Genomic DNA, 24,887 nt, shown 5'->3' with positions numbered 1-24,887 from the left:
TTACCATATGTCTGTGAAGGTTCTCAGGTAGTGATGGCCCGCTTGAAGCTGACGCTCCGGAGCGTGTGTCGAAAAAAACAACACACTGGTTCAGAAGCACTGTGTCGAGGCTTGCTTCGTTTGGCAAAAGTCACGTGACCAGTGACGTCCGAAGCTTCATTACGCACGTAACTGCTTCGGTACCTGATTCAAACGGATATAAGGAAGTGAATCATCCACGGGATTCGTGGAGTGTGTTGATGGTGACAGAGAGCGAAGAGGTGATCATTCCACTGACAGATATGGAGCCAGCGAGGAAGAGAGGACATTATGGCGTGTGGGAATATTTTGAGTTGATTTTGCTCAATTCATTTTATCTGCCGAAGTGAAAAACCTGAAATGTCCAAAATCATGTTTTCATAATGTAAATATCATTACAGCATATGACTTTAGGAACACTTCCATGTGAATTAAAGCTGATGAAGACTACAAAAATGTATTTGACACTATACGTACATGACATTGCTACAGTTTAGAAAATCATTTTGTTTATTGTTTTTAGGTGATAGTCTGCAGGACCCAGGAATACCTGCATATCTACCAGCTTGCAGTGTAGTTCCTGCACTCCACAGCCTCTTCTGTTCCATGCAAGTGGATTTTCTCCAGGGCAGGAGAAACTATTTCTAAGAAAAGAAACAGACTCAGCCAGCGCAGTAACACTAATCCTCTTTTTAAATGTAACTAACAAAAGGGCTACCTTACATTGATCATGTTTTTACTTTGCAAGTTCTTGATTAGGGGTGGGTTTTGATTATCGCCTTTCTGATTACAATCCATGCTAAATTGAATAAAGTGATATTGATTCATTAAAATCCCGTGTCGATTTGTAAATTAACGTTATTATGCCTGAAACGCCAGCATCTCAGGTTAAACCTCACAACATGTCGTCAAACACCATGCAGCTAAAACAGTAACTGGGAGCAGGTTTACGGATTCTGCATACAAGCGTGAACACAGAGCGCGGACCCGACGCGTCAGAATCAGATTTTGGTGCGTCGTCGGGTCCGCGCTGTGTTTGCCTCTTTTTTCTTCGCTGGCTTCTGCAGCTGCAGGTTTCATAACTCTCTGTTTACATCTCTAATTAAGGCTCACATGTGTCAGCTTTCTTTTAATAGATACGAAATTATGGATATATACTGTTAAATGACCAGAATTGTAATATTTCCGACTGAGGCAAAACTTTCCAGATTCCAATCAAATTGAATCGGATCCTGTATCGAATCAAAATGATTCTACAAATCAGTGACGATGCAGCCGTACTCAGCTTCCTAAGCATTTTCCTTTTCCAGTTCACAATCAATCCCACCCCTAGGTCAAAAATATGTATAGGACAATTGGCCTCATCTAATATTTTGTATGAACCTGTCCAGCTGTCCAGTGATTAAACGACAAGTAGATGGAGGCAGGACTCCACAGCAGGGGCATACTCCATAATGTGCTGTGCATTATCATATGTATATTATATATATTGCTCACTTATTGTATTTACCAACATCAAGGAGTTATGAGCAAAGAAAGGCCACCATAGTGCATGTTTAAATAGGGAAAGTTTATTGATCAAAATGTATTACGCAAATACGCATTACATTTTTTCAGCCCCCCAATCGAGTAAACAAAACCAATTACATGTTCAAAGCAACGGAACGGTGGCCCAATATCAGAGAGAACTCCACTCTTGAGTGAGCAGTGATGATTGAGCAGTCCGTTTTATTTTGCAGATTCAAGCTGCTCTTCAAAATTTTCACCACCAGATGTCACCGGAGAGGACTGTGTTGAAAAGCTTCGAGTAATGAACCATTTTTCAATACAAGCTTCAGTGCTTCGGAAAGCTTCATTTGGCCATCACTATTCTCAGGCATCCAGGTCATCGTAGTCAAAGGAGCTTGCAAAGAAAGGCGTCTGGACTTCTTTAAGTTACTTTTACCATAAAACAATCAATCAGGCATGCAAAAATCCCACTTGCTTTATACAGGACTTTGCCCACACCTGACCTCGTTAGTCCCTACCATTGAAACAAAATAGGTCAAACCAAATAAAATACAATTCTAAACAAAGAACAGGAATAAAGTCATGCATGAAACTGACAAACTCATTTACTCAACTAAATAGTTTTTAAAGTAAAACACTGCATACAATATAACTCAAAAGGCTACTTTAAAGAAAACAAACAATACTATACAAAATGAAAAACTCTCCATTTGGTTACACCCAGTGATGCAATCATTGACCTCATGACCCTATATAAACAGGAAGTAGTGGGCGGCCCTTCCCCTACACCTGTCTCACATATAGGACCTGAATGCACAACATGGTAAGTATAACCAAAGCAACATAAAGAAACATAATTTACCAGACATGTGTCTGTAAACAGAAGAAAATTCAGATGACCTGATAGTTAGTAGTGTTTGCTAGTGATGGGCAGATGAAGCCCCATGAAGCACTGAAGCTTTTCATCCAATTGGTTCACCCCAACGCGAAGCTTCATGAAGCTTCATTTGCTCTAGTAGGACACCTACTGGACGTAAAAATAATAGCTGGCATGAATTTGAAGAGTGTGGCCTTTTGCACACAGCCTGTAAATGTCAACAACAAAAGGAGTGTGTAAAACATGTATATTGTAGTGATGCAGTATACTGTGTATATTTATACTGGCAGTATGGAAAATGATCATTTGGAAATGCTTAAAATGGAAATGATCATTTACTGTGAGGTGAGGTGTGGTTGGGGTGTGGACAGTAGTTGTGCTTTTGTAACGTTGAGGTATGGACAGCTACACACTGAGGCTTTGAGCCTCAGTCCTGCCTGTTCACATTTTATTCTGTAAAAACTAAATTTTCACTGCTTTTATGACCTTTTTAGTGGGGAGAACATAGCTAGGATTTAATGATTTAACAAATCTTTTGAATCCTTTGTCCTCCACAATGCTAAATGGCTGGGAGTCCTCAATCACCATGGTAACCAGGTCTTCATCTATTTGAGATTGTTCTCCTGAGGAAAGACAATAAAGACAAAGCACAAATATAAATATCACACACATAACTTATTGCATTGTATAATATTGTTATATCATTTAGTAACATTACTGCATGCTATATTATCATAGCATTTGATGGCTCACCTGGTCTTGCTCCACAATCGGTGTTCCTCTTATTCTCATGCAAAGCTCTGTAGTGCCTAAGCATGGATGAGGTGTTGTTGTTATATCCCAGCTCCCTGGCACATAGCAAACACTTCACCTTGTGCAAAAGTACAGACAGCTTCACATAGGTTTTATTGCACCATCAGTATTATGAAAATACATCTTCTGTAGAAATTTACATACCTTGTTGGGAGGAATAAGATCAAAATGTTCCCACACAGGGGAGGACATCCTCCTCTTCTTAGCTGGCTCCATTCTCTCCTGACTTTCTCTCCTCACTCTCCTAAACCTCCAACCTCTCTCCAAACTGTCTCTAACCGCAACTCTCCATCAAACACCCACATTTTTGATTGAAGTCTGAGGGGTTTGTATCGCTGTCATAGCTCGCGGCAAAGTTCGAACGGCTTCCTGAACCAGTCACGTGGTACAGCCGGGCAGCGAGGCTTCGGACGTCATCATTTTCAGCTCCTCCCATAAATGAAGCAAGCCTCGATACGCGCTTCGCGGAAACGCCCCCTCCATTACTCGACACACGCTCCGAAGCCTCGATACAGAACGTCACATCACTAGTGTTTGCTTTAAAACACATGCATGGATGTAAAGGATGTAACTACTGCTACCACAAACAAAACCAGGGTGTGTTAAGAGAAGTTACACCAGCAATGTCTAAATCAAAGCATTATGGCTGACTGTAAAATAACAAAACACAAAATAACAATATATGCAAGTGACAAATGTCAAATTAATTCCGTTCTAGCCACTTTGTCACAAGGACACGGTCCTGGCGCACACAACAATTGAACCTCTTCCCTTGAAGTTGTTGATGATCTGATGAATAGTTGATTTAGGTGCAATCTTAGTAGCAACAACAGCCTTTTTATGCAATGCAATGATGGCTGCATGTGTTTCTTCCTCTTAACCATGGTTAAGAGCAGTGGTTCCCAAACTTTTTTGCTGGCCCCCCCTTTGTTTTACAAGAAAAATGTCCGCACGCCCCCGCGTGCACGCGCACACATCATCCAACCACACACGCCCATATTTTGCTCCATTGCGGTTTATTTCACATCTCCAACATTTAGTAAACAATTAAGCAAATACAAGTAATCTGCAATAAGTTACAGGTAGTAAGAAAATAAACTACTAACTCTTTTACGCTACGTCCGCACCTACATGGGTATTTTTGAAAACGCAGCTGTTTCGTCCACGTAAACGGCGTTTCGAATCACCGAAAACTGAGATTTTTTTAAAAACTCCTTTTTTGCGTTTACGTGTGGACGAGGAATACAGAGTTGGTCACTCAACGTCAAAGGTATGTGCCTTTTTTCACGTCATGCTGCGCGCCACGTTATTGTTTACATGAGAGGAATTGCAGATAGAGACAAAATACTGTTAATCTGACTATCTGCAGGTTTTACACACTTACATACATACACACAGTTACTGTCCCTCCATTTAGAAAGGCAGAGGCAGATTATTTTACGTGTAGTTGTTTTTTTCCTGTGTAATAATATTCAACATTACTATCAATACATTTTTCAAAAAATGCCTCTCTGTGTAAAATGGGCTTAAAAACATAAACAGCTGTGGGATCCTGTTTGTCTGTGATTTGAACCGGGGGAACAAATCGTGGCAGGATCAGCCTGATGTTATTTGTATCCCACTGTAACTTTACTGTATAAAGAGCTAATGTCTCCAACATGTCAGGAGTAGTTAGTCATTACAACAAGTGTTTGTGACCTAAAAATCAAGAATGTGGGATCCTGTTTGTCCGTTATTTGGAGAGCCCAGCGTGTGCTCCTGACGCAGGGAAAACCAATTCTGCAGGGAGACCTACCTCGGCACTTGTGCAGGTGAAACCAAAGGGAAGATATGCTTCACCATATTTTCTAGTCTTTGGCTTAGAATGAAGTTGGTTTGGAAACATATTCAGCGATGCTTCAGCTCCTGCTTTGCGTTTCTGTAGGCCCCCGTGCTAGCAGTGTCCAAGCGTTTTGTTTTTTTCCACCCTTTTCCTCCAGCAGCCCCCCTGCAATGGCTCTGCCCCACACTTTGGGAAGGTCTGGTTAAGAGGAAGAACAATGATTTCAAGCTTCACCCTCATTTTAACACATCCAGTCTGCTATTCTAACTCAGTCAGCGCAACACAATGATCTCCAGCCTTGTGCTCATAGACATTTTCACCCGTGTTAACGAGAAGATTATTGAAATGATCTCAGCAGCTCCTTTTATGGCGGCAATGAAATGCAGTGGAAATGGGTGTTTTGAGATCAAGTTAATTTTCATTTTTTCATCATAAAAGCTGAAGCAGCAAATTTTTGTGAAAACCAATATTTGTGTCATTCTCAAAACTTTTGGCTACAGCTGTATTTTTTGTGCTGGAACAAAAGATTTGAGGGCATCTTATTGTGTATTGAATATTTTTAAATGGTTGTACAAAAATGCCAGATGCAGGGGCTGCATTTTTGGGTAAATAGTTGTATATAACTTTATTGTTTACAAAATGTATGCATAGGTTTTTGAAATGTACAAATGCATATTTGCATTTCATAATATGAAAATCATTCAATAAACATGTTTTTACAGTAAAAAAAATATAACTACTGCTAGAATTTTATGTTTTTGTGTAATTTCAGATCAGTTGTGTAAATACAGTATGTTAATGAAAAAATAACTGTAAATTCAAACACATGAGGTTGATACCAAACAAGGAAAATAGTTTTTAAAGGTGAAAAACAAATGTAGAATCAAAAGTAGTCAAAAAGTGCCAGTTTTAGGACCTCAGATCAACAAATTGTGCTTTCAGAATTTTGTATTTATTGGGCTACATACTTATTTATTATATGAACTTTACAATACATAAATTCAGATGTTTTATGTAACTGTAAAGTTTATTACGTGGGCTAAAGAAAAAAGGAAGGTTATACACTATATTTATATGAAAAATGTGTATACTTACTGCATTTGATGTATTTTAAGCATACATAATGCAGGATGTGACACCATATGCATGAAGAAATGGGGTGCAGCTGGGTGGAGTGAAGTGCTCAGGGACCACCTACAAAGTGCAACACCACAAAGACGTTGCTGCTCCAATCATGTACAGTGGCATTTCTCCCAGATGACTTTATACTGCAGGGCCATCTTGTCCATCATTCTGCCGTAATAAATACAAAGGTGATCTTTTTAAATTAGAATTATTAAATAACTTCTTCTCACAGTGAAAATCTAAAAATTCCTCATGATCTGCTTTTATCAAACCATTTTTACTAATATGTACATTTACAGTGATGAACTCGACACACTTTATCAAGTTATTTAAAGTAGACGTCCATTAAAAACACAGTCACCAAACTTTATTGGTTTTTTTGTTGGTGTTGCACTTTGTAGGCGGTCCCTGAGCTCTCCTCTCACTCTGAATCTCAGTCCAGGTCTGAGGACACTTTTAATGGAGATGAGCTCACACTCTGCCGTCGACCTTCATAATGAAGATGAGTGTGGACTTTTATTGGTGCTAATACCACGATGGTGTCAGGGCCACAGCACTCAGGTGTATGGAAGGGAGCGATAGACACCTGTAATATCTCACAGTAAAACCATTGAATGTGGGGTCTCAAAGGATCGATATTATCACATTTCTTTATTTCACTTTCACTTCATTTCTAAAGCACTTTTAAACAATATAACAGCTGACCAAAGTGCTGCACAAAAACAATCAAAAACTAATTTGATATTCTAACCAAAAAAATACACACACTTGCTGATAATACAAGTTCATGTTGGTTACTGAGTAAATAATGTTAAGACACTCAGTGAGGGGACAGCATGGACTGATGTGATATACTTTAATACTATGTGCAGGGCTCTAGACTAACTTTTTGCCATGGGCATACCGTATGGCACAAAAGTTAGGCGCACACACATTTTATAATAATTGATATAATATAATGTGTTTTTCTGGATACACTGTGCTTTTTCAGCATTCAAAGATTGATGACACCGTGTCAGAGCACTGGCTATGAATTTCAGAAGGATCAGGCCTTAACTTAACAGAAAAGTTAGCAATAGTTCTTTTCCTATTACAGCTACATCCACGTCTGTCGTGCCTAGGCTGCTCATAGGGCTGGGTATCATCACTGATTTCTATTATCCATTCGATTCCGGTTTTCAAAGTCCCGATTTGATTCAACTTAGCCTCAGACAGTCAGAAATATTATAATTCTGATCATTTATCAGTACTGACTTCATCAGAATTGTGAACATCACAGCAGATGCCTTTGTGTGAAAGTAACTGAGAATAAAACACAGAAAAACATGAAGGAGATTTTCCTGGTCTGGCTTTTTATAGCAGATAACCTTAAAAATATTCTACAATGTCCTGCATATAAAGTTTCAATTTCTTCAGTATTGAACAACAGAAAAAACAGGCTTTCTTGTCCGAGGTCATTTAAGTGAAAAAGAAAAAAGACAGCAGCCACAGCGCTGTAAACAACGGTAGACTGGTGGGTAATAAGCGAATGAATAATACAGAAAACAGAGATTGGAGACGGGAAACTGTTCTTGGAGTACAGAGAGAGATAGAGAGAGCTAGCTGTGCATGAAGTGTGATTTTAATAGTCGTGGAAGCAAAACAGCAAAATTCATGACGACATTGATCGAATGTGAAGCGCAGTTTGCTGCTTCTTTTGCTGCTGGCTCGGTGGATTTTGGTTGGAGAGACAAAACCTGCAGCTCAGAATCAGCACAAAAAGACGCAATCACAGCGCGGACCGGACGCATCAGGATCGCTGAGCTCCGACAGCGTGTCCGTCTGCGGGCCGTCGGGTGAGAAAGCCGAGAAAGACAAAGCTGATTCTGATGCGTCGGTCTGTGTTTACGTCTTTGTGTGGAGTCCGTGTACCTGCTCTCATCTGCTGTTTGGTTGTTGTTGAAATGGTTTTGTGAGCTTTAATCTGAGAATCTGGCGTTTCTGGCAAAACACAGTTATATTTAAAAGTCAGGATTTAATGAATTGATATCGCTTTATTCAAGCTACTCACCTCCCACTTCCACCTACACTTTCAACTGGACCACGGCCAATCAGAGAGGTCCCGCCCCTGACTATCTCTGATTGGTTTAGTCCACGATAGGGGCAAAATGTGTGTCTGTTGTTGACCACAGGGAAGGTTGCAGATTTTTTTTTTTTTGCTACCCGAACAGTTGGTCGCACAAGTGCAACCAAATATTTTTTAGTCGCACCACTGAAAAATTTGGTCGCATTTGAGACCAAATTGGTCGCACTCTAGAGCCCTGTATGTGATAATGTCCTTTGTTTTTCATGTTGTAACATTACTGTGAGAACGCTCCTCTTCCTCAGAGGATCCACCTGTGTTTCCTCTCCTCTCTCCTCCACCTGTTACAGTGAGGGAACGTCCTCCATGATGGAGGAGCTGCTGGAAAGTGCTGAGAGTTTCCTCCAGAGTGAGACCTCTGTCACAGTTCAGAGGATCTACGGCAGCAGAGACCTTCATGGACACTAAAAGTCTCAAACACACAACAACAACATCACACTGACTCCACTCTGACATCACTGATCAATAATCAAAGAACACACAGATCAAACTGATTGATCAGCCATCAGAGGAGTCAGATCAATGGAGCTGCTTCTGTTCCTGATGTCCCCTGTTTGATCCTGGACCTGAACTCTCCCTGCAGAGGAGACACAACACAGTCAGAGACACACACACACACACACACACACACACACACACACACACACACACACACACACACACACGCGTCTGGATTACTATCCTCGTGGGGACATCCCACTGACATAATGTTTTCGCTAGCGTCTTACCCTAACTCTGACCATCAAAAATGAATGTCTAACCCTTACCCTAAACCATAACCTAATTGTAACCCTGACACTAAAACCACATTTTGAGTGTGAAAATAGCTTTTAACCCCGTGGGGACCGGGATTTTGGTCCCCACCAAGATAGTAAGAACCCGTACACACACACAGAAAATAAGACAGACACACACACGCGCACACACACACACGCGGGCGTACAAACCTTTGACTTTGAGTAGCACTGTTTTGAATCTGATTGTGACTTTGTCATTAGTCAAGACGCTACATGTGTATCTCCCACTGTCTTTCTTTTTGGGCTGTTTCAGGATCAGACTGACGTCTCCAGTTATCAGCAGGTCTTCATTCATCTTCGTTCGGTCTCTGTAAACCTGGTGCTGTTTGTGAGGCTGGTCAGAGCCGTTCTCATACACGTGGACGATCAATGAAGGTTCAGGTTCTTCACGTTCCCACTGCACTTCAGCATCTTCAGGCAGGTTTTTTGTGGTTTTGCATAGCAGCTGGACAGACTCCTCCCCCTCCTCCACCACCACCCGAGAGACTGAGAGGACAACAAACACAATATGAGCTGTACAAAGTGTGAATGGTGCTGCAGTAGAGTCCTGACAGGAACTAGAAAGAGAGAGCAGATTTCTCCTGTTTTGGCTTCCTGTTAAATCCAGAATTCAAAATCCTGCTCCTCACATACAAGGTCTTAAATAATCAGGCCCCCTCTTCTCTATCGCTATCTTAATGACCTTGTAGTATCATATCACCCTATTAGAGCACTTCAGCTGAACACACCTGGGGCGTTCTTTCTACAATAGAAATCAAATATTCTTCAGAAAGTTCTTTCTATATCTGTTGCAGAAGTTCCCATAAATGTTGCACTTGTAGGCTGCTTTGCTTTCACTCCTCTGTCCAATTCATCCCAAACCAGCTCGATGGGGTTTAAGTCTGGATACTTGATGGACGCTCCATGTTTTCAAGCTTACCACCTTGTTCTTTTTATCTGAGGTAGTTCTGGCATAGCTTGCACTTTTGGGTCATTATCTTGCTGTAGGATGAGTCCCTGACCAACTAGCAGAGGGTTCTGGATGGTGTTGCTGAATGCAGTGGTAGCCGTTTTGGTTCAGGGTGCCTCTCATTCTGTACAAGTCACCACCCCAAACTTAGGATGATTTGTAATCGTCTTCTTAGTCTGTTCATTTAAACACACAGTTGCTCCGCCTGACATTTTTGGCTTTTACATCAAAACATCAAAGAATTTATTTTATTTGAATGAACTGAAAATAGATTCAAACTAAAAGCTTTTAGAGAATAAACTCCTGCATGACCTCTGACCTCTGACCTGTATCTACAGCACTGACCTCTGACTTTCAGCTCCACTTGTTTCTTCAGCAGGATGTTTCCCTCCCTGCTGTAGACGGTGCAGGTGTAGGTGGAGTTATCTCCATCTGTGGGGTGTTTCAGGGTCAGACTGAGGTCTCCAGTTTTCAGCAGGTCTTTGTTCATCTTCGTTCGGTCTCTGTAAAACTGGTGCTGTTTTTCATGCTGGTCAGAGCCGTTCATATACACATGGACCTCATCATAGCTACTGTCCTTCCACTCCACTATAGCATCTTCAGGCAGGTGAAGTGTGGTTTTGCAGGGCAGCTGGACAAACTCCACCCCTGAATCCACCTCCACCTGGGGGACTGAGAGGACAACAAAACACAACATGAGCTTGGATGGAGACATTTGGAAGCCCTGGTTTATATATATCGTTCTTTAGAATATCATGTGACCAAAGATAAATGAGGTTCTGTTTCTCTGAAACAAACTCATGCCTTACTATGTGATTTGAGTTGTTGAAAAAATGCTGGAATTCGTTTTTTGCGTGATCTGAGCTGGAGTTAGGATCATCTCGAGCTTACAAGGATATTATAAGCACATTATAGAGCCACCAGAAAGGCCAAATAAATTGCAGTAGTTAGAAAGCAATTTAATACGCTGTCTCACTAACAACCAATAACAACTTATGCAAAGACTGACAGTCTGACACACTGTGGGGTTTATAAAGGTTGAAGCATCAGTTAAAGTCCTTAAAAAGCTCAGAAATAAAGAGAAAGGTTGGTTAAAGCAAAGAGAGGCACTGGCAGCCTTTAAGACACTAAACAAGAGAAACAGATCAGAGAACATCAGACTGAATAAGTGGAATAAAGTGCATGAAATGGATCTGACTTCTGACCTTTGACCTGTATTTACAGCACTGACCTTTGACTTTCAGCTCCACTTGTTTCTCCATCAGGACGTTTCCCTCCCTGCTGTAGACGGTGCAGGTGTAGGTGGAGTTGTCTCTATCTGTGGGGTGTTTCAGGGTCAGACTGAGGTCTCCAGTTTTCAGCAGGTCTTCATTCATCTTCGTTCGGTCTCTGTAAACCTGGTTCTGTTCTTCAGGCTGGTCAGAGCCGTTCCGATATATGTGGACCTTCCTGTAAAATCCGTTCTTCCACTCCACCTCAGCATCTTCAGGCAGGTTTTGTGTGGTTTTAAAGGGCAGCTGGACAGACTCCGCCCCCTCCTCCACCTCCACCTGACAGACTGAGAGGACAACAAACACAACATGAGCTGTACAGAGAGCAGCAGGTGTCACAGTTGTAGAGAAAGCTAAAGGAAAGAAGCAGATCTGATCAGAAGGTAACAGGAGATCTTTGAGGAGTCATCACTGAGAAGACTTGTTGCTTATTTCATTTTTCATAGAACATCACATTAAGATCAAGAAACATTGATTAGATTTATTTGTCCTTTGTTTTGAGAAGCAGTTACAGTGTCTCAGTTCTCCTGTTGCATTTTCAATCTGGTCACTTCTTTATAAAAATGTTTTTTAAACTAATCTTGTGATAACATGTGGAGATAAAGTGTGAATTTCCCTCCACATATTTGCACCTGATCCTTTCATGTATGTGTATTTTGCTGCAGTAACATCTGGCTGTCACAGCTGGACTGGCTCTTTAACTGGTGTGAGAGCTCTACAAACAGCTTCATGTTGTCAGCTGTACGGACAGGATGATGACTGATGACTCTTTGTCTATAACAGAGATGTTACCCACTGTCTGTGATGGACTTCCTTTTACCATGTGACCTTTAACTTCTCAGTACTGATCACAACTATTTAACTGACAGGAAACAGATAAGAAGATTACAACATCTGACCTTTGACCTGTATCTACAGCACTGACCTCTAAATTTCAGCTCCACTTGTTTCTTCAGCAGGATGTTTCCCTCCCTGCTACACCGGTGCAGGTGTAGGTGTTTGTGTCACAGCCTGTGGGCTGTTTCAGGGTCAGACTGAGGTCTCCAGTTTTCAGCAGGTCTTCATTCATCTTCGTTCGGCCTCTGTAAACCTGGTGCTGTTCTTCAGGCCGGTCAGAGCTGTTCTCATACACGTGGACCTTATCGGTATCACTGTCCATCCACTCCGCCTTAGCATCTTCAGGGAGGTTTCCTGTGGTTTTGCAAAGTAACTGGACAGACTCCACCCCTGATTCCACCTCCACCTGACAGACTAAGAGGACAATAAACACAACATGAGCTGCACAGACAGTAACAGATGATGATGGAGACAGAATTGTCATTTTCTGTTTGTTTAATCCTGAGCAGATCTGGCTGCTTCTTAAAGTCAACTGGTCAGAGTCAAAGCTTTCTTTGAAGGGGAGTCAAGGTGTCCATTGCAGGAAATGTTAAATGTAATGTAATTTAATGTTTTCTTGAACCAAGGAAGGTGGTTCAGGGAAACTAAGAGAGACTGGTCCTGGGTGAGGGGCCAGACTAAGAGCAGTTTATAAGTTATTGTTAAAAACGGGTTCAAATATTGAGGGTGAGCACAAAAACAATAATGGTCCAGAAGAGCTTCAGTCAAACAATGATTTTAATGAACACACGCGTGGGGAGATGAACACTGCACCATCAGCATCAATCTCACCTCAAAACTGCACAATAAACTGTTTTATAACATCAGGGCATTTTAATGACGCCCCGTCATGCGTCAAGAAGATACAATACATACACGAGTTTGAAAAACACACACATTCTGTTGACGACTTTTGACACATTTAAAAGGACATCTTCTCCGTCTGCAGGCCAGGCGCTTCCCGGTAATCTTCTAACTCTGTTTATCTCCTGGAACAAACTGTCCCTTAGGCAGACACAATTTCGCAATCACCAGCTTTTGCAACTATTATTTGAAGTCTTACCTAATCATGAGTCTAACTACTGTTTGTGTGTGTGTCTCGACCTCAAAATGCACTCGGCCTCAACCCGCCCGTTGACGCTTCTGGCCTTTTACCAGACAGAAGCTCTCTGTGATCGGTGTAATAATCTTAACTAAGAACATGTGTAATCTATTGAATAAATGCTTTGATGAAATGATAATTAATGTAATGGTAATGATGATGGTTATGAATAGTAGCAGTAAAATATTTCCGTGATCTCTACAATATGCATATTGATGATAGCAGAAGTCCAGAAACCTGGACTGAATGAGGCATACCACTGCTCCTCTGAGAACACTTAACCTGCTCAGGCCTTGACCCACGGGGCTTGTCCAGCCATTCACCGAGTTGTCATTGTTCGACTGATGCTGACAGCCTTCAATTCCCTGGCATGTCACGAACTGGCACAATGTGCTGAGTCCACACAAAAAGTTTACATAAACAAAAAATATATATTTATTAAAGATATCTAGAGGGTGTAGCCTGCATTTCAGGCTATGGTAACTGGGATAGACTCATCAGTGTGGGGGCATCATTCTGAGCTGCAGCATGCCCCCTTCTCCACTACTACTGCTTGGTAAAGTTAGATAAGTTGGCAGATTTCTCAGGTAAATACAGAAACTCATTCCAAGCAGCTGTTCCTACATGACTGGTGTTGGAACTTTAAACCACAGTTGCGAAAACGAAAAATAAAAATAACCTATAGTCCATGAAATCCAGTGGCGGGTCCTTACCACAGTGGGACTCATTATGCAAATCATTAGGTGACCCCAGAGGGCACAGTGGGGCTCTGTTAACACTGTGTACAAGCTGAGACGATTCCCACCTGGATAATGGTGGAGTACCCACTGTGGGTCAGGGATGAATTGTATTTGTGGGTTCTGTTCATGAGAGAAATAGGAAAAGACTGACTGGTGCCACATCTGGAGTGATGTGGACACTGTATCAGGCAGTTGTGACAAAGAGAGAGCTGAGTGTGAAAGCAAAGCTGTTGATTTGGCTGTGATGGTAGTGCCAAAGTCAGGAATTGTGCATGAGTCCTATTGGGAAGAGCTTGCTTGGGAGTACTTCAGTGTACCCCTGGATGAGTGGCAGGAGAGAAAGGTCACCCACCCTCCTTCCCTGTCATCAGAGGGTTAGCTAGTTTGCTAACTGTATCTACAGCACTGACCTCTGACTTTCAGCTCCACTTGTTTCTTCAGCAGGATGTTGAACAAAAGGCCACCCTGGAATGTGCAGTTTTGTCTCACAGCAAAATGCCACAGATGCCACAAGCAATGAGGGAGCGTGCAATTGGCATGCTGACAGCAGGAATGTCAACCAGATCTGTCGCCCGTGCATTGAATGTTCATTTCTCAACCATAAGCCGTCTCCACAGGCGTTTCAGAGAATATGGCAGCACATCCAACCGGCCTCACAACCGCAGACCTCGTGTAACCACACCAGCCCAGGACCTCCACATCCAGCAGGTTCACCTCCAAGATCGTCTGAGACCAGCCACCCAGACAGCTGCTGGAACAATTGGTTTGCACAACCAAACAATTTCTGCACAAACTGTCAGAAACCGTCTCAGGGACGCTCAACTGCATGCCCGTCGTCCTCATCGGGGTCTTGACCTGACTCCAGCTCGTCGCCGTAACAGACTTGTGTGGGCAAATGCTCACATTCGATGGCGTCTGGCACGTTGGAGAGGTGTGCGCTTCACGGATGAATCATGGTTCGCATTGTTCAGGGCAGATGGCAGCTGAGAATGTCCCAGTTCTTGCATGGCCAGCATACTCACCGGACATGTCACCCATTGAGCATGTTCGGGATGTGCTTGACCGGCGTATACGACAGCGTGTACCAGTTCCCACGAATATCCAACAACCTCGCACAGCCATTGAAGTGGAGTGGACCAACATTCCACAGGCCACAATTGACAATCTGATAGACTCCATGCGACGATGTGTTGCACTGCATGAGGCAAATGGTGGTCACACCAGATACTGACCGGTTCTGGGTCCCCAGACCCCCAATAGCGCAAAAAACTGCACATTCCAGGGTGGCCTTTTGTTGTGGGCAGTCTGAGGTACACCTGTGCACTACTCATGATGTCAGATCAGCATCCTGATGTGGCACACCTGTGAGGTGGGATGGATTATCTCAATATAGCAGATGTGCCCACTACCACACATTTGGACTGATTTGTGACCACTGTTTGGGAGGGATGGTTATATTGTGTATCTGGAATGAATTTTAGGTCTCTACGTCCATCCCATGGGGAATGAGAGCAGTAACAAAGGTGTTGCGTTTATATTTTTGTTGAGTGTATGTTACCGCCCATCAGGGTTTTCTAATTCAATTTAATTACATTTTATTTATATAGTGCCAAATAACAACAGCTGCCTCAAGACAACTGTCTTTTAGGAGGTGGAAATCTCTCCTCTGTACCAGAGGTCTATTATGACCTACAGCACTGACCTTTGACCTGCAGCACTACTTTCTGTCTCAGGATGTCTTTGTCCCTGTAGATGGTGCAGATGTATCCTCCACTGTCTCTCTCTGTGGGGTATTTCAGGGTCAGACTGAGGTCTCCAGTTCTCAGCAGGTCTTCATTCATCTTTGCACGGCCGCAGTAAAGGTCATTTTGGTTATTTTGGCGGTCCCTTCCGTTTGCATGGACACGGACGATCTTCAGTTCTCGGTCAGAGCGAGTCCACTCCACTGTGGCATCCTCAGGCAGGTCAGGTTTTGTTTTGCAGGGCAGGATGACAGACTCTGACCTTTCACCCACACTCACCTCCACCTGCTTTTCTGAGAGGACAATAAACCAAAGTATCAGCAGTAGATGTAGTTGTAGTCATACTGATGGTAACTGAAGCACAGCTGAGTATCTACATTTCTGACCTCTGACTCACCTGTTACCAGTAATCATATATAATAATAGTCTCTGGATCATTTTTGTTTGAATGGAAACTGAAAGTGATAAAATGCTGCTACAGTTACAAACTACTGCAAAATCAGGGGTGTGTTTGCTGAGGCTCCTGAGTGGAGAACCTCTGCAAATTCAATCTTTGGAAAAACAGGCGGGGCAATGTAAGCATGCGCGGACTGATTTGTGCGTTTACAACACAGAAGAAGTTCAAACATGGAAAAACTAACCCCCCCGTTAACGCAGTTATCACAATTAACATTTTTAATGCTCTCAACCTATCTGGAGCGCAGAATGGACAAACTGCCGAAATGCATTGACAGAGACATTTCTGGGGTTTTGACTCAGTACGCGCTCCAGATGGATTAATTGTTAATCGCGTTAGTCGTGATAACGGCGCATTAACGCTGACAGCAGGAAAAAAATATAAAGCTGCCAATTTGGGATTTCTTTGGCTTTAAACCTAAGGATGTAATCAAAGCGGTGTGCCACTTGTGCAGAAATATAGTGCGAGCAAAGCACTCAAACACGACTAACTTGCATGAGCATGTACGTGTCCACCATCTGGCTGAGTATGCTAAGCTATCACCAGATTCTGCAGCTCCATCGACAAGCACTTGGGGGCACTCTGAGGAGGTGCATCTGCTCGCAGATGAAAGAGGGTGCTGTTAAAACAGCGCTATTAGTTTTTTTTCTGTTGACTGCTTCTATTAGCTCCATCGTTATTAGCAAACTTACTCACGGGTAAATAAATAAATAGCCCTTGTAAAAACTATCGAAAGTCGATATATTCGTCCAGTCGCCCAACCCTAATGGACATATCCTAAGACAGTGGTTCCAACCTAAAAGTCTCATTCACATCATATCTAAATGGATGAAAAGTGATGATCCATTTCTGCTGACAAGTTAAAAACCTACAGGACTTGCATTTTATCAGTCCAATTAGTCCAGGTAGCTCCGTGTTTTACAGTAAATAAAACATTCTAAATGTTCTCAATCTAGCCTCCATGTTTAATAAACACTCCAAATGCTGTAGCAGTAAGGTTCTCTTCTATTCAGCTTTGCTGCTAATTCCTCTAAGGCTAGATCTGTGGGAAATGTTGTTTTTGATTTCTTCAGGTGTTTCAGAACAATTTAGCAAATGTTGAATCTGACTTTTATCTACAGAACTGAATGTAATCTGAAATTACAGCAGATGTTGTGGTCTGTTGCTGACCTTTGACCTGCAGTTGTATATCTCCCAGTCTTGTTTCTTCGCTCCCATCTGTGATGGAGCAGGTGTAGTTGCCGCTGTCAGCTTTTGTTGGTTTTCTCAGAGTGAGGCTGAAATCAGAAGTGTCCATAGCATCAGGCTTCATTGATGTGCGTCCTCTGTAATGCTGGTTTTGTCCTCTGAGATCATCTCCTCGTTCTCGTTGCACATGGACAGATTTGGGATCAATATCATTGCGATTCCACATCACTGTTGGGTGTATAGGTATATAACTGGAGAACTGACAAGGCAACATTACAGAGTTTTCCTCTTCATACACCTCCACTACGACAGCCAGGGCATGCTGAAAAACTGTGAAGAAACACGCAAACAGAAAAACAAATTAACTGTTTGTTGATGCTTGTCTCAGAGCCCACATTTATCTGCAGAGAGCAAAAAGAACACTTTTGTAGTTAGACACTCAAATAAAAATTTAATTAAATCAGACGCTTAAGACAGAGACATTTGAGCCTACACCTGCTGGCTGCAGGTCTCTAAGCCAGCTAACCAAAACCTTGGCCCTTTATTATGAAATTCTATAAATATTATGAGTTCTGCATACCCTGGATATCTTTTCATTATCTGGATCCACTTACTCTAACATCAGTGATCAGGGACACAAAGCTTACATGACACTATGCTATCCAGTGTACTGAGTAGCCTTTGGAACTTCTTGTCTGGGGTTTGACTCCCAACCAGGGTGTCTCTATCCTTTATGCGTCCCCAGGCTATAACCCCCATGCTAACCCAGCCGGCCTCAGATGTGAACGGTCAGATTACACTGATGAGAAGTGGGCTACTGAAACAAGAAGACATAAATGGGCAAAGGATGAGAACATGTTGCTGTTGGAATGCTACTAAGCAAGTAACTCAAGCAGAAGGGGGTTGCATTAAGAGGATAACATTCAGAAGAAGCGACCACAACTGGTGCTACGCCAAGGGGGAGCAAGAATGTCAGGCCAGGTTTGTATTATGTATTCTAGGCAATCCCCAGTGGGACCATCATTGAGACTAATCAACTGATCTAAACCACGGCAGCATTGATCAGTGATGAACAGCCACAAGAATCAGTACCCTCCATGAAGAAGGAGACTAGAGGCCAAGATCAATATAGCATGGAAGAAAGTTAGCAAACTACCAGAGCTGCATAATTGTGCGATGAAGAAAGGGATGTCTAAGAAGTACAGCAAGCTGTCCATGCCTGAAGCCTTGAAAACTGCTAAGCAAAGATTCACCACCTTGGCTAGTCACTTGAAGAGGTACACCAGAGAGATTGAAGGCAGACTGTACTCCATGGAACAATTCAAGGTATACTCTCAATCAGGGGCGGAGCGTGGGGGTGGCTTACTGGGCTTAAGCCCGGGTTGTTTTGTCAGAAGCCCGGGGTCTTTTGGAGTGTAATTTTTCATAGTTAGATGCCTGGCTGACAACTGTATAAAACAAAAAGTACACACAATATTCGAAGCACATAGTGCACACTGTGGGAATTTATGACTGTGCGTGAATCCCCCCTGATATTGGTATGATCCGAGCTCAGGCACTAAGCGACTGAGCGAGGGGGCGGGGCAGCTGCTGCCTGTGTGCGCTGTTGGAGAAACGGAGCCAGCCATACTAAGGAGAGCTTAAGTTTGACCAGGTACCAAAGCAAATCATTCGTACCGTACAAATAATGTAAATATGACGGTGCATCACGAAAGATTGATATCAAACTGATCACTTGACCAATATTACGTTACTTGCTCTTCAAGTGAATCAACAAATGGCGAAATGAAAAGCCGAACAAATGCTATTTTTTATACATATATAAATGTGGGTATAACTCATATATATATATATATATATATATATATATATATATATATATATATATATATATATATATATATATATATATATATACACATATACATACACACACATATACATACACACACATATATATATATATATATATATATATATACATATATATATATATATATATATACATACACATATATACATATATGTGTGTATGTATATATATATATATATATATATATATATATATATATATATCCGGGTCACGGCACCAATGCAGCTGGATAGCGTAGTGGTTAAACTACACGCCTTTGGAACAGAGGATCGCAAGTTCGATTCCTGCCTGGGGCGTCTGTATCCAGTAAGGGTCCTAAGGCTAGACCCCCTATGCTAAGCAAGCCTACCGCAGACATGAGCGAGACAGATAAATATGAAGGCATGCCGGCTCGGACGTCGCCCGGATCAACAAGGTCCGCGTCAGGTGTTGAGGAACCAGGGCACCCTGACGAAAAGTGGGCTACTGGAACAAGAAGGCATCGGTGGGCAAGGGACGAAAACAGGGCGTTGTTGGAATGCTACTACGCAAGTAACCCCGGCGGAAGGGGCTACATGAATAGGATGAGGGACCTATGGATTCTTCGATACCCAACATCCACAATGACGGCGAAACAACTAGTAGCTCAGTGTTCCAACATTCGAAAGAAGGGACTGCTCTCACAGCTAGAGATTGACGAGGTACAACACAAATGCTACGGCAAGGAGGAGTCAGGACGCCAGGTCAGGGGGGAGATATCATCACCCCCACCCGAGATTGGGTACATAGCCCCAAGTGTGATAGGAGAAGGATCGTTGAGTGCGAGAGGAACTGACCTGAAAAATAGGATCATGGCCAAGCTTGAAACCTGGATCCCCCGTAGCCGGTTACCAAGATTACGTGAAGTACCCTCAGAAGGTCTGCTAGATGATGTTAATGCAGCACTACGGGCAATACCTACAACCACGATTACCGACACTAACAAGCTGATCTACAATACGGCAGCAGTGATCAGTGAGATGCTTGGCTACAAGTTGAACAGCCACAAGGGGCAGTACCCTCCATGGAGAAGGAGGCTAGAGGGCAAGATCAAAGTAGCACGGAGGGAGGTTAGCCAACTAACAGAGTTGCAGAAAGGTGCGACAAATAAGGTGCCTAAGAAATACAGCAAGCTGTCCATACCTGAGGCCTTGGAAACTGCCAAGCAAAGACTCACAGCCTTGGCCAGCCGCTTGAGGAGGTACACCAGAGAGATAGAAGGCAGGAGAATAAACCAGCTGTTCTCCACAGAACCAGCAAAGGTGTACTCTCAGTGGCAAGGGAACAATAAGAGAACAGCACCACCAAGGCTGGAGACGGAGCAATACTGGAAGAGCATATGGGAGAAGGACGCAACCCATAACGGCAATGCTCAGTGGCTAGTGGATCTGAGGGCTGACCACAGCGACCTCCCTGAACAGGGTCCAGTAACCATCACAGTGGCAGATATCCAAGAAAGGGTCTCCAGTATGAAGAGTTGGACAGCACCAGGGCCCGACATGGTTCACGCCTACTGGCTGAAGAAGCTGACTGCACTCCACGAGCGTCTGGCAGCACAAATGAACCAGCTGCTAGTTAACGAGAGACACCCGGAATGGCTAACTGAAGGGCGGACGGTCCTGATCCCCAAGGACCCCAAGAAGGGACCGGTCCCCTCCAACTACTGACCAATAACCTGCCTCAGTACTACATGGAAGCTCCTGTCAGGCATCATATCGGCTAAGATGAACAGGCACATGGGTCAATACATGAGCGGGACACAGAAAGGAATTGGCAAGAATACCAGAGGCGCAAAACACCAGCTACTGGTAGACAGAACAATCAGCCGAGACTGCAAGACCAGACTGACCAACCTGTGCACTGCCTGGATTGATTACAAGAAGGCCTATGACTCAATGCCCCACAGCTGGATACTGGAATGCCTAGAATTGTACAAGATCAATGGGACCCTAAGAGCCTTCATCAGGAACTCAATGGGGATGTGGCGTACAACACTAGAGGCCAACTCCAAGCCCATAGCACAAGTTACCATCAAGTGCGGGATCTACCAAGGAGATGCTCTGTCCCCACTGCTGTTCTGCATAGGCCTGAACCCCCTCAGTGAGATCATTAACAAGACTGGCTACGGATACCGACTACGGAACGGAGCAGTTGTCAGCCACCTCCTGTACATGGATGACATCAAGCTGTATGCCAAGAGTGAACGAGACATCGATTCACTGATCCACACTACCAGGCTATACAGCAATGACATTGGAATGTCGTTCGGACTGGAGAAGTGTAGTCGGATGGTAACAAAGAGAGGGAAGGTAGTCAGAACTGAGGGGATTGAACTACCAGAAGGCAACATTGCAGACATAGAGGACAGTTACAAGTACCTGGGGATCCCGCAGGCAAATGGGAACCATGAAGAGGCCGCTAGAAAGGCTGCAACCACCAAGTACCTGCAGAGGGTCAGGCAAGTCCTGAGGAGTCAGCTGAATGGTAAGAACAAGATCCGGGCCATCAACACATACGCCCTGCCCGTGATCAGGTACCCTGCTGGGGTAATAGGCTGGCCAAAGGAGGAGATAGAAGCCACTGACATAAAGACAAGAAAGCTCCTGACCATGCATGGAGGGTTTCACCCCAAGTCTAGCACCCTGAGGCTGTACGCTAAGCGGAAGGAAGGGGGCCGGGGACTGGTGAGTGTCAGCACCACAGTCCAGGATGAGACAAGGAACATCCAAGAATACATTGGGAAGATGGCCCCAACTGACCGAGTGCTCAGTGAATACCTCAGGCAGCAGAAACCCAAGAAAGAGGAGGGAGACGAGGAACCATCATGGAAGGACAGGCCCCTGCACGGTATGTACCACCGGCAGATAGAGGAGGTGGCTGATATCCAGAAATCCTACCAGTGGCTGGACAAAGCTGGACTGAAAGACAGCACAGAGGCACTAATCATGGCAGCACAAGAACAAGCTCTGAGTACAAGATCCATAGAGGCTGGGGTCTATCACACCAGGCAAGACCCCAGGTGCAGGCTGTGTAAAGATGCCCCAGAGACAATCCAGCACATAACAGCAGGGTGCAAGATGCTAGCAGGCAAGGCATACATGGAACGCCATAACCAAGTGGCCGGCATAGTGTACAGGAACATCTGTGCCGAGTATAACCTAGAAGTCCCGAGGTCAAAATGGGAGATGCCCCCAAGGGTGGTGGAGAATGACCGAGCTAAGATCCTGTGGGACTTCCAGATACAGACGGACAAAATGGTGGTGGCTAACCAACCGGACATAGTGGTGGTAGACAAACAGAAGAAGACGGCCGTAGTGATCGATGTAGCGGTTCCGAATGACAGCAATATCAGGAAGAAGGAACACGAGAAGCTGGAGAAATACCAAGGGCTCAGAGAAGAGCTCGAGAGGATGTGGAGGGTGAAGGTAACGGTGGTCCCCGTGGTAATCGGAGCACTAGGTGCGGTGACTCCCAAGCTAGGCGAGTGGCTCCAGCAGATCCCGGGAATAACATCGGAGATCTCTGTCCAGAAGAGCGCAGTCCTGGGAACAGCTAAGATACTGCGCAGGACCCTCAAGCTCCCAGGCCTCTGGTAGAGGACCCGAGCTTGAAGGATAAACCGCCCGCAGGGGCGTGCTGGGTGTTTTTTTTTTTTTTTGTATGTATATACACACACACATATATATACACATATATATATATATATATATATATACACACTAGTCAATCTGGTACAGTGACGTGAATTTTAGTACTCAGAGGGTTGAACGTGCTCAGCTCAAACCGGAAACAGCGCAACCCGAGGCTACTTTAGCATGTTAGCTAGCTCTGCCATATCAGAAGTATCCAATCTGTGACTACAAAGTCCACCGTCTGTTAGTCTGGTCTGTTTCTAACCTTCCCTCTTACTTTCACTATTAAATCCTCATGATTAAATCTGTATTTCCAACACTGTGTGAATTTCGTCAGAGGAGCGAGCTGCGCCTGAGTGTAGCACGGTCAAAGAGGACTGTGGAGCTGCTGCAGGTTAAACAGAGACTTTCTTACCGTTCATGAGGAGCAGGAACACCACCAGCGTCTTCATCCTCCTTTAAAAACAACTCAAACCGACACAAAGTCCCGTTAGATCCTCTGCTGACCCAACGAACCCACACCTGGACACACCTGCAGCTCCCAAACACGCCCACGCACAAAGTTTACTTTCGTTTTAACAGGAAGTCTCCGTGTGTCGCAGATATCAGTGATTCTGCGTTTGGTAGAGGGAGCCTGGATAGTAGTGGTGAAAGGTGTGGGGCTTTTTGTGTTCAACAATTACTCATTGTTGTGCAAAGTGAAAATCACAGTATGTTGGTGGTCATTTCTTGTGTTTGGCATCAATTTAAAAGAAAACAGCTGTAGTTTATTTAAACTCAATTAGTAAAAGCGTCTTCCATTTTTTAGCTTCAATGCTGTTGTTATTTTTCAGAATCAGAATACTTTATTGATCCCTAGGGGAAATTATTTTTCGTTACAGTGCTCCATTATAAACAAACATTAACAAAGACAGACAATACACTAACTAAGAATAGTACAATATATACAGGCATATATACATAAAAGTCACTTATTAAGAAATAGCTGAAAAAGAACATGTGTAGCTGTTGCAGTAAACAGTGTGTTATGGGGAAGGGTTGTACAGGGAGATGGCCACATATACATAATACTATTTATTTATTTATTTATTACTGTGAAATGACGTGAGCATGCTCAGAGCCCGAAGGAGAACAGGTTAAAAATGAATTTAGGCTATGTGAGTGTTGAATTTCCTTTGAAGTACACCTCTCTGAACGTTCTCACAGTCGTGCCTGTTGTAGATCCATCACTCAAATTTCCTGTGGACTGCAGGGAAACGCCACACATCAACACCTACCTGCTGTCTGCTGCTAAAATAGTTCTTCTACAGTTTTCTTTAACCAGTTTGTACATTTGTTTATTTGCAAATTTTAATAGTGTTTCTATAGACACTAACAAGAAGAAGGTACTTAGCTTTGTTGCTGTTGGCAAAATGATTGTTCAGTGTTTCAGGAAAACAGGATTAAAAATTACATTCATGTTTTATGTAATGAATCATAACAATTATTCAGGCCACAAAAATTCACAGAGCCTACATGGTGTAACCTTCTCCTATCAAATGCTGATTTTTGGTAGTTTTTGATGAAAAATCCTAGTCAATTTAGTAAAAAAAAAAAAAAGGCTAGGATATTTAAGTAAAGAGTCCCAGCATTTTATTTGTTTCTCTCAGATGCCACCACACATTAAACACTGAGGCACCAACACAAGCAGAAATGCCACTGACGATGTCAGACACTTAGTGTGTTGAGTGCCACAGGGTTCTGTGCTAGGACCAATTCAGTTTGAATTGTACACATTTCCTTTAGGGTTCTGCCATCCTTTCCTCTGTGGTCTGAGCTGTGTTTGTGTTTCCAGGTAATCAGCGATCCACCTGTTCCACAAAGGCTCCACCAACAACGACACCAACGACTCCTTGGAGTCAACATCATAGAGGACTTCTCCTGGACCCTTCACACAGACACTGCTATCAGGAAAGC

The 24,887-nt window shown here is 43.3% G+C and overlaps 1 protein-coding gene across 2 annotated transcripts in view; it reads right to left on the bottom strand.

Annotated features, from left to right (window-relative positions):
- LOC309703496 (uncharacterized protein) overlaps positions 1–24,887 on the bottom strand; it is a 288,348-nt gene that overhangs the window by 188,611 nt on the left and 74,850 nt on the right. For both annotated transcript variants that reach the window (XR_014275912.1, XM_082528368.1), the window contains exon 6: positions 10,378–10,704. Coding sequence is in view for 1 of the 2 variants with exons in the window: in XM_082528368.1 (XP_082384494.1) it covers positions 10,378–10,704 (327 nt within the window). In the remaining variant the exon portion in view is untranslated. The remainder of the gene's footprint in view (positions 1–10,377; positions 10,705–24,887) is intronic.

The sequence above is a fragment of the Aulonocara stuartgranti genome (genome assembly GCF_965226115.1).
Source record: "Aulonocara stuartgranti genome assembly, chromosome: 3".
Classification (NCBI taxonomy): domain Eukaryota; kingdom Metazoa; phylum Chordata; class Actinopteri; order Cichliformes; family Cichlidae; genus Aulonocara; species Aulonocara stuartgranti.
Note: the sequence above shows the minus strand (reverse complement) of the source record. Positions and strands in the feature narration are given on the sequence as shown.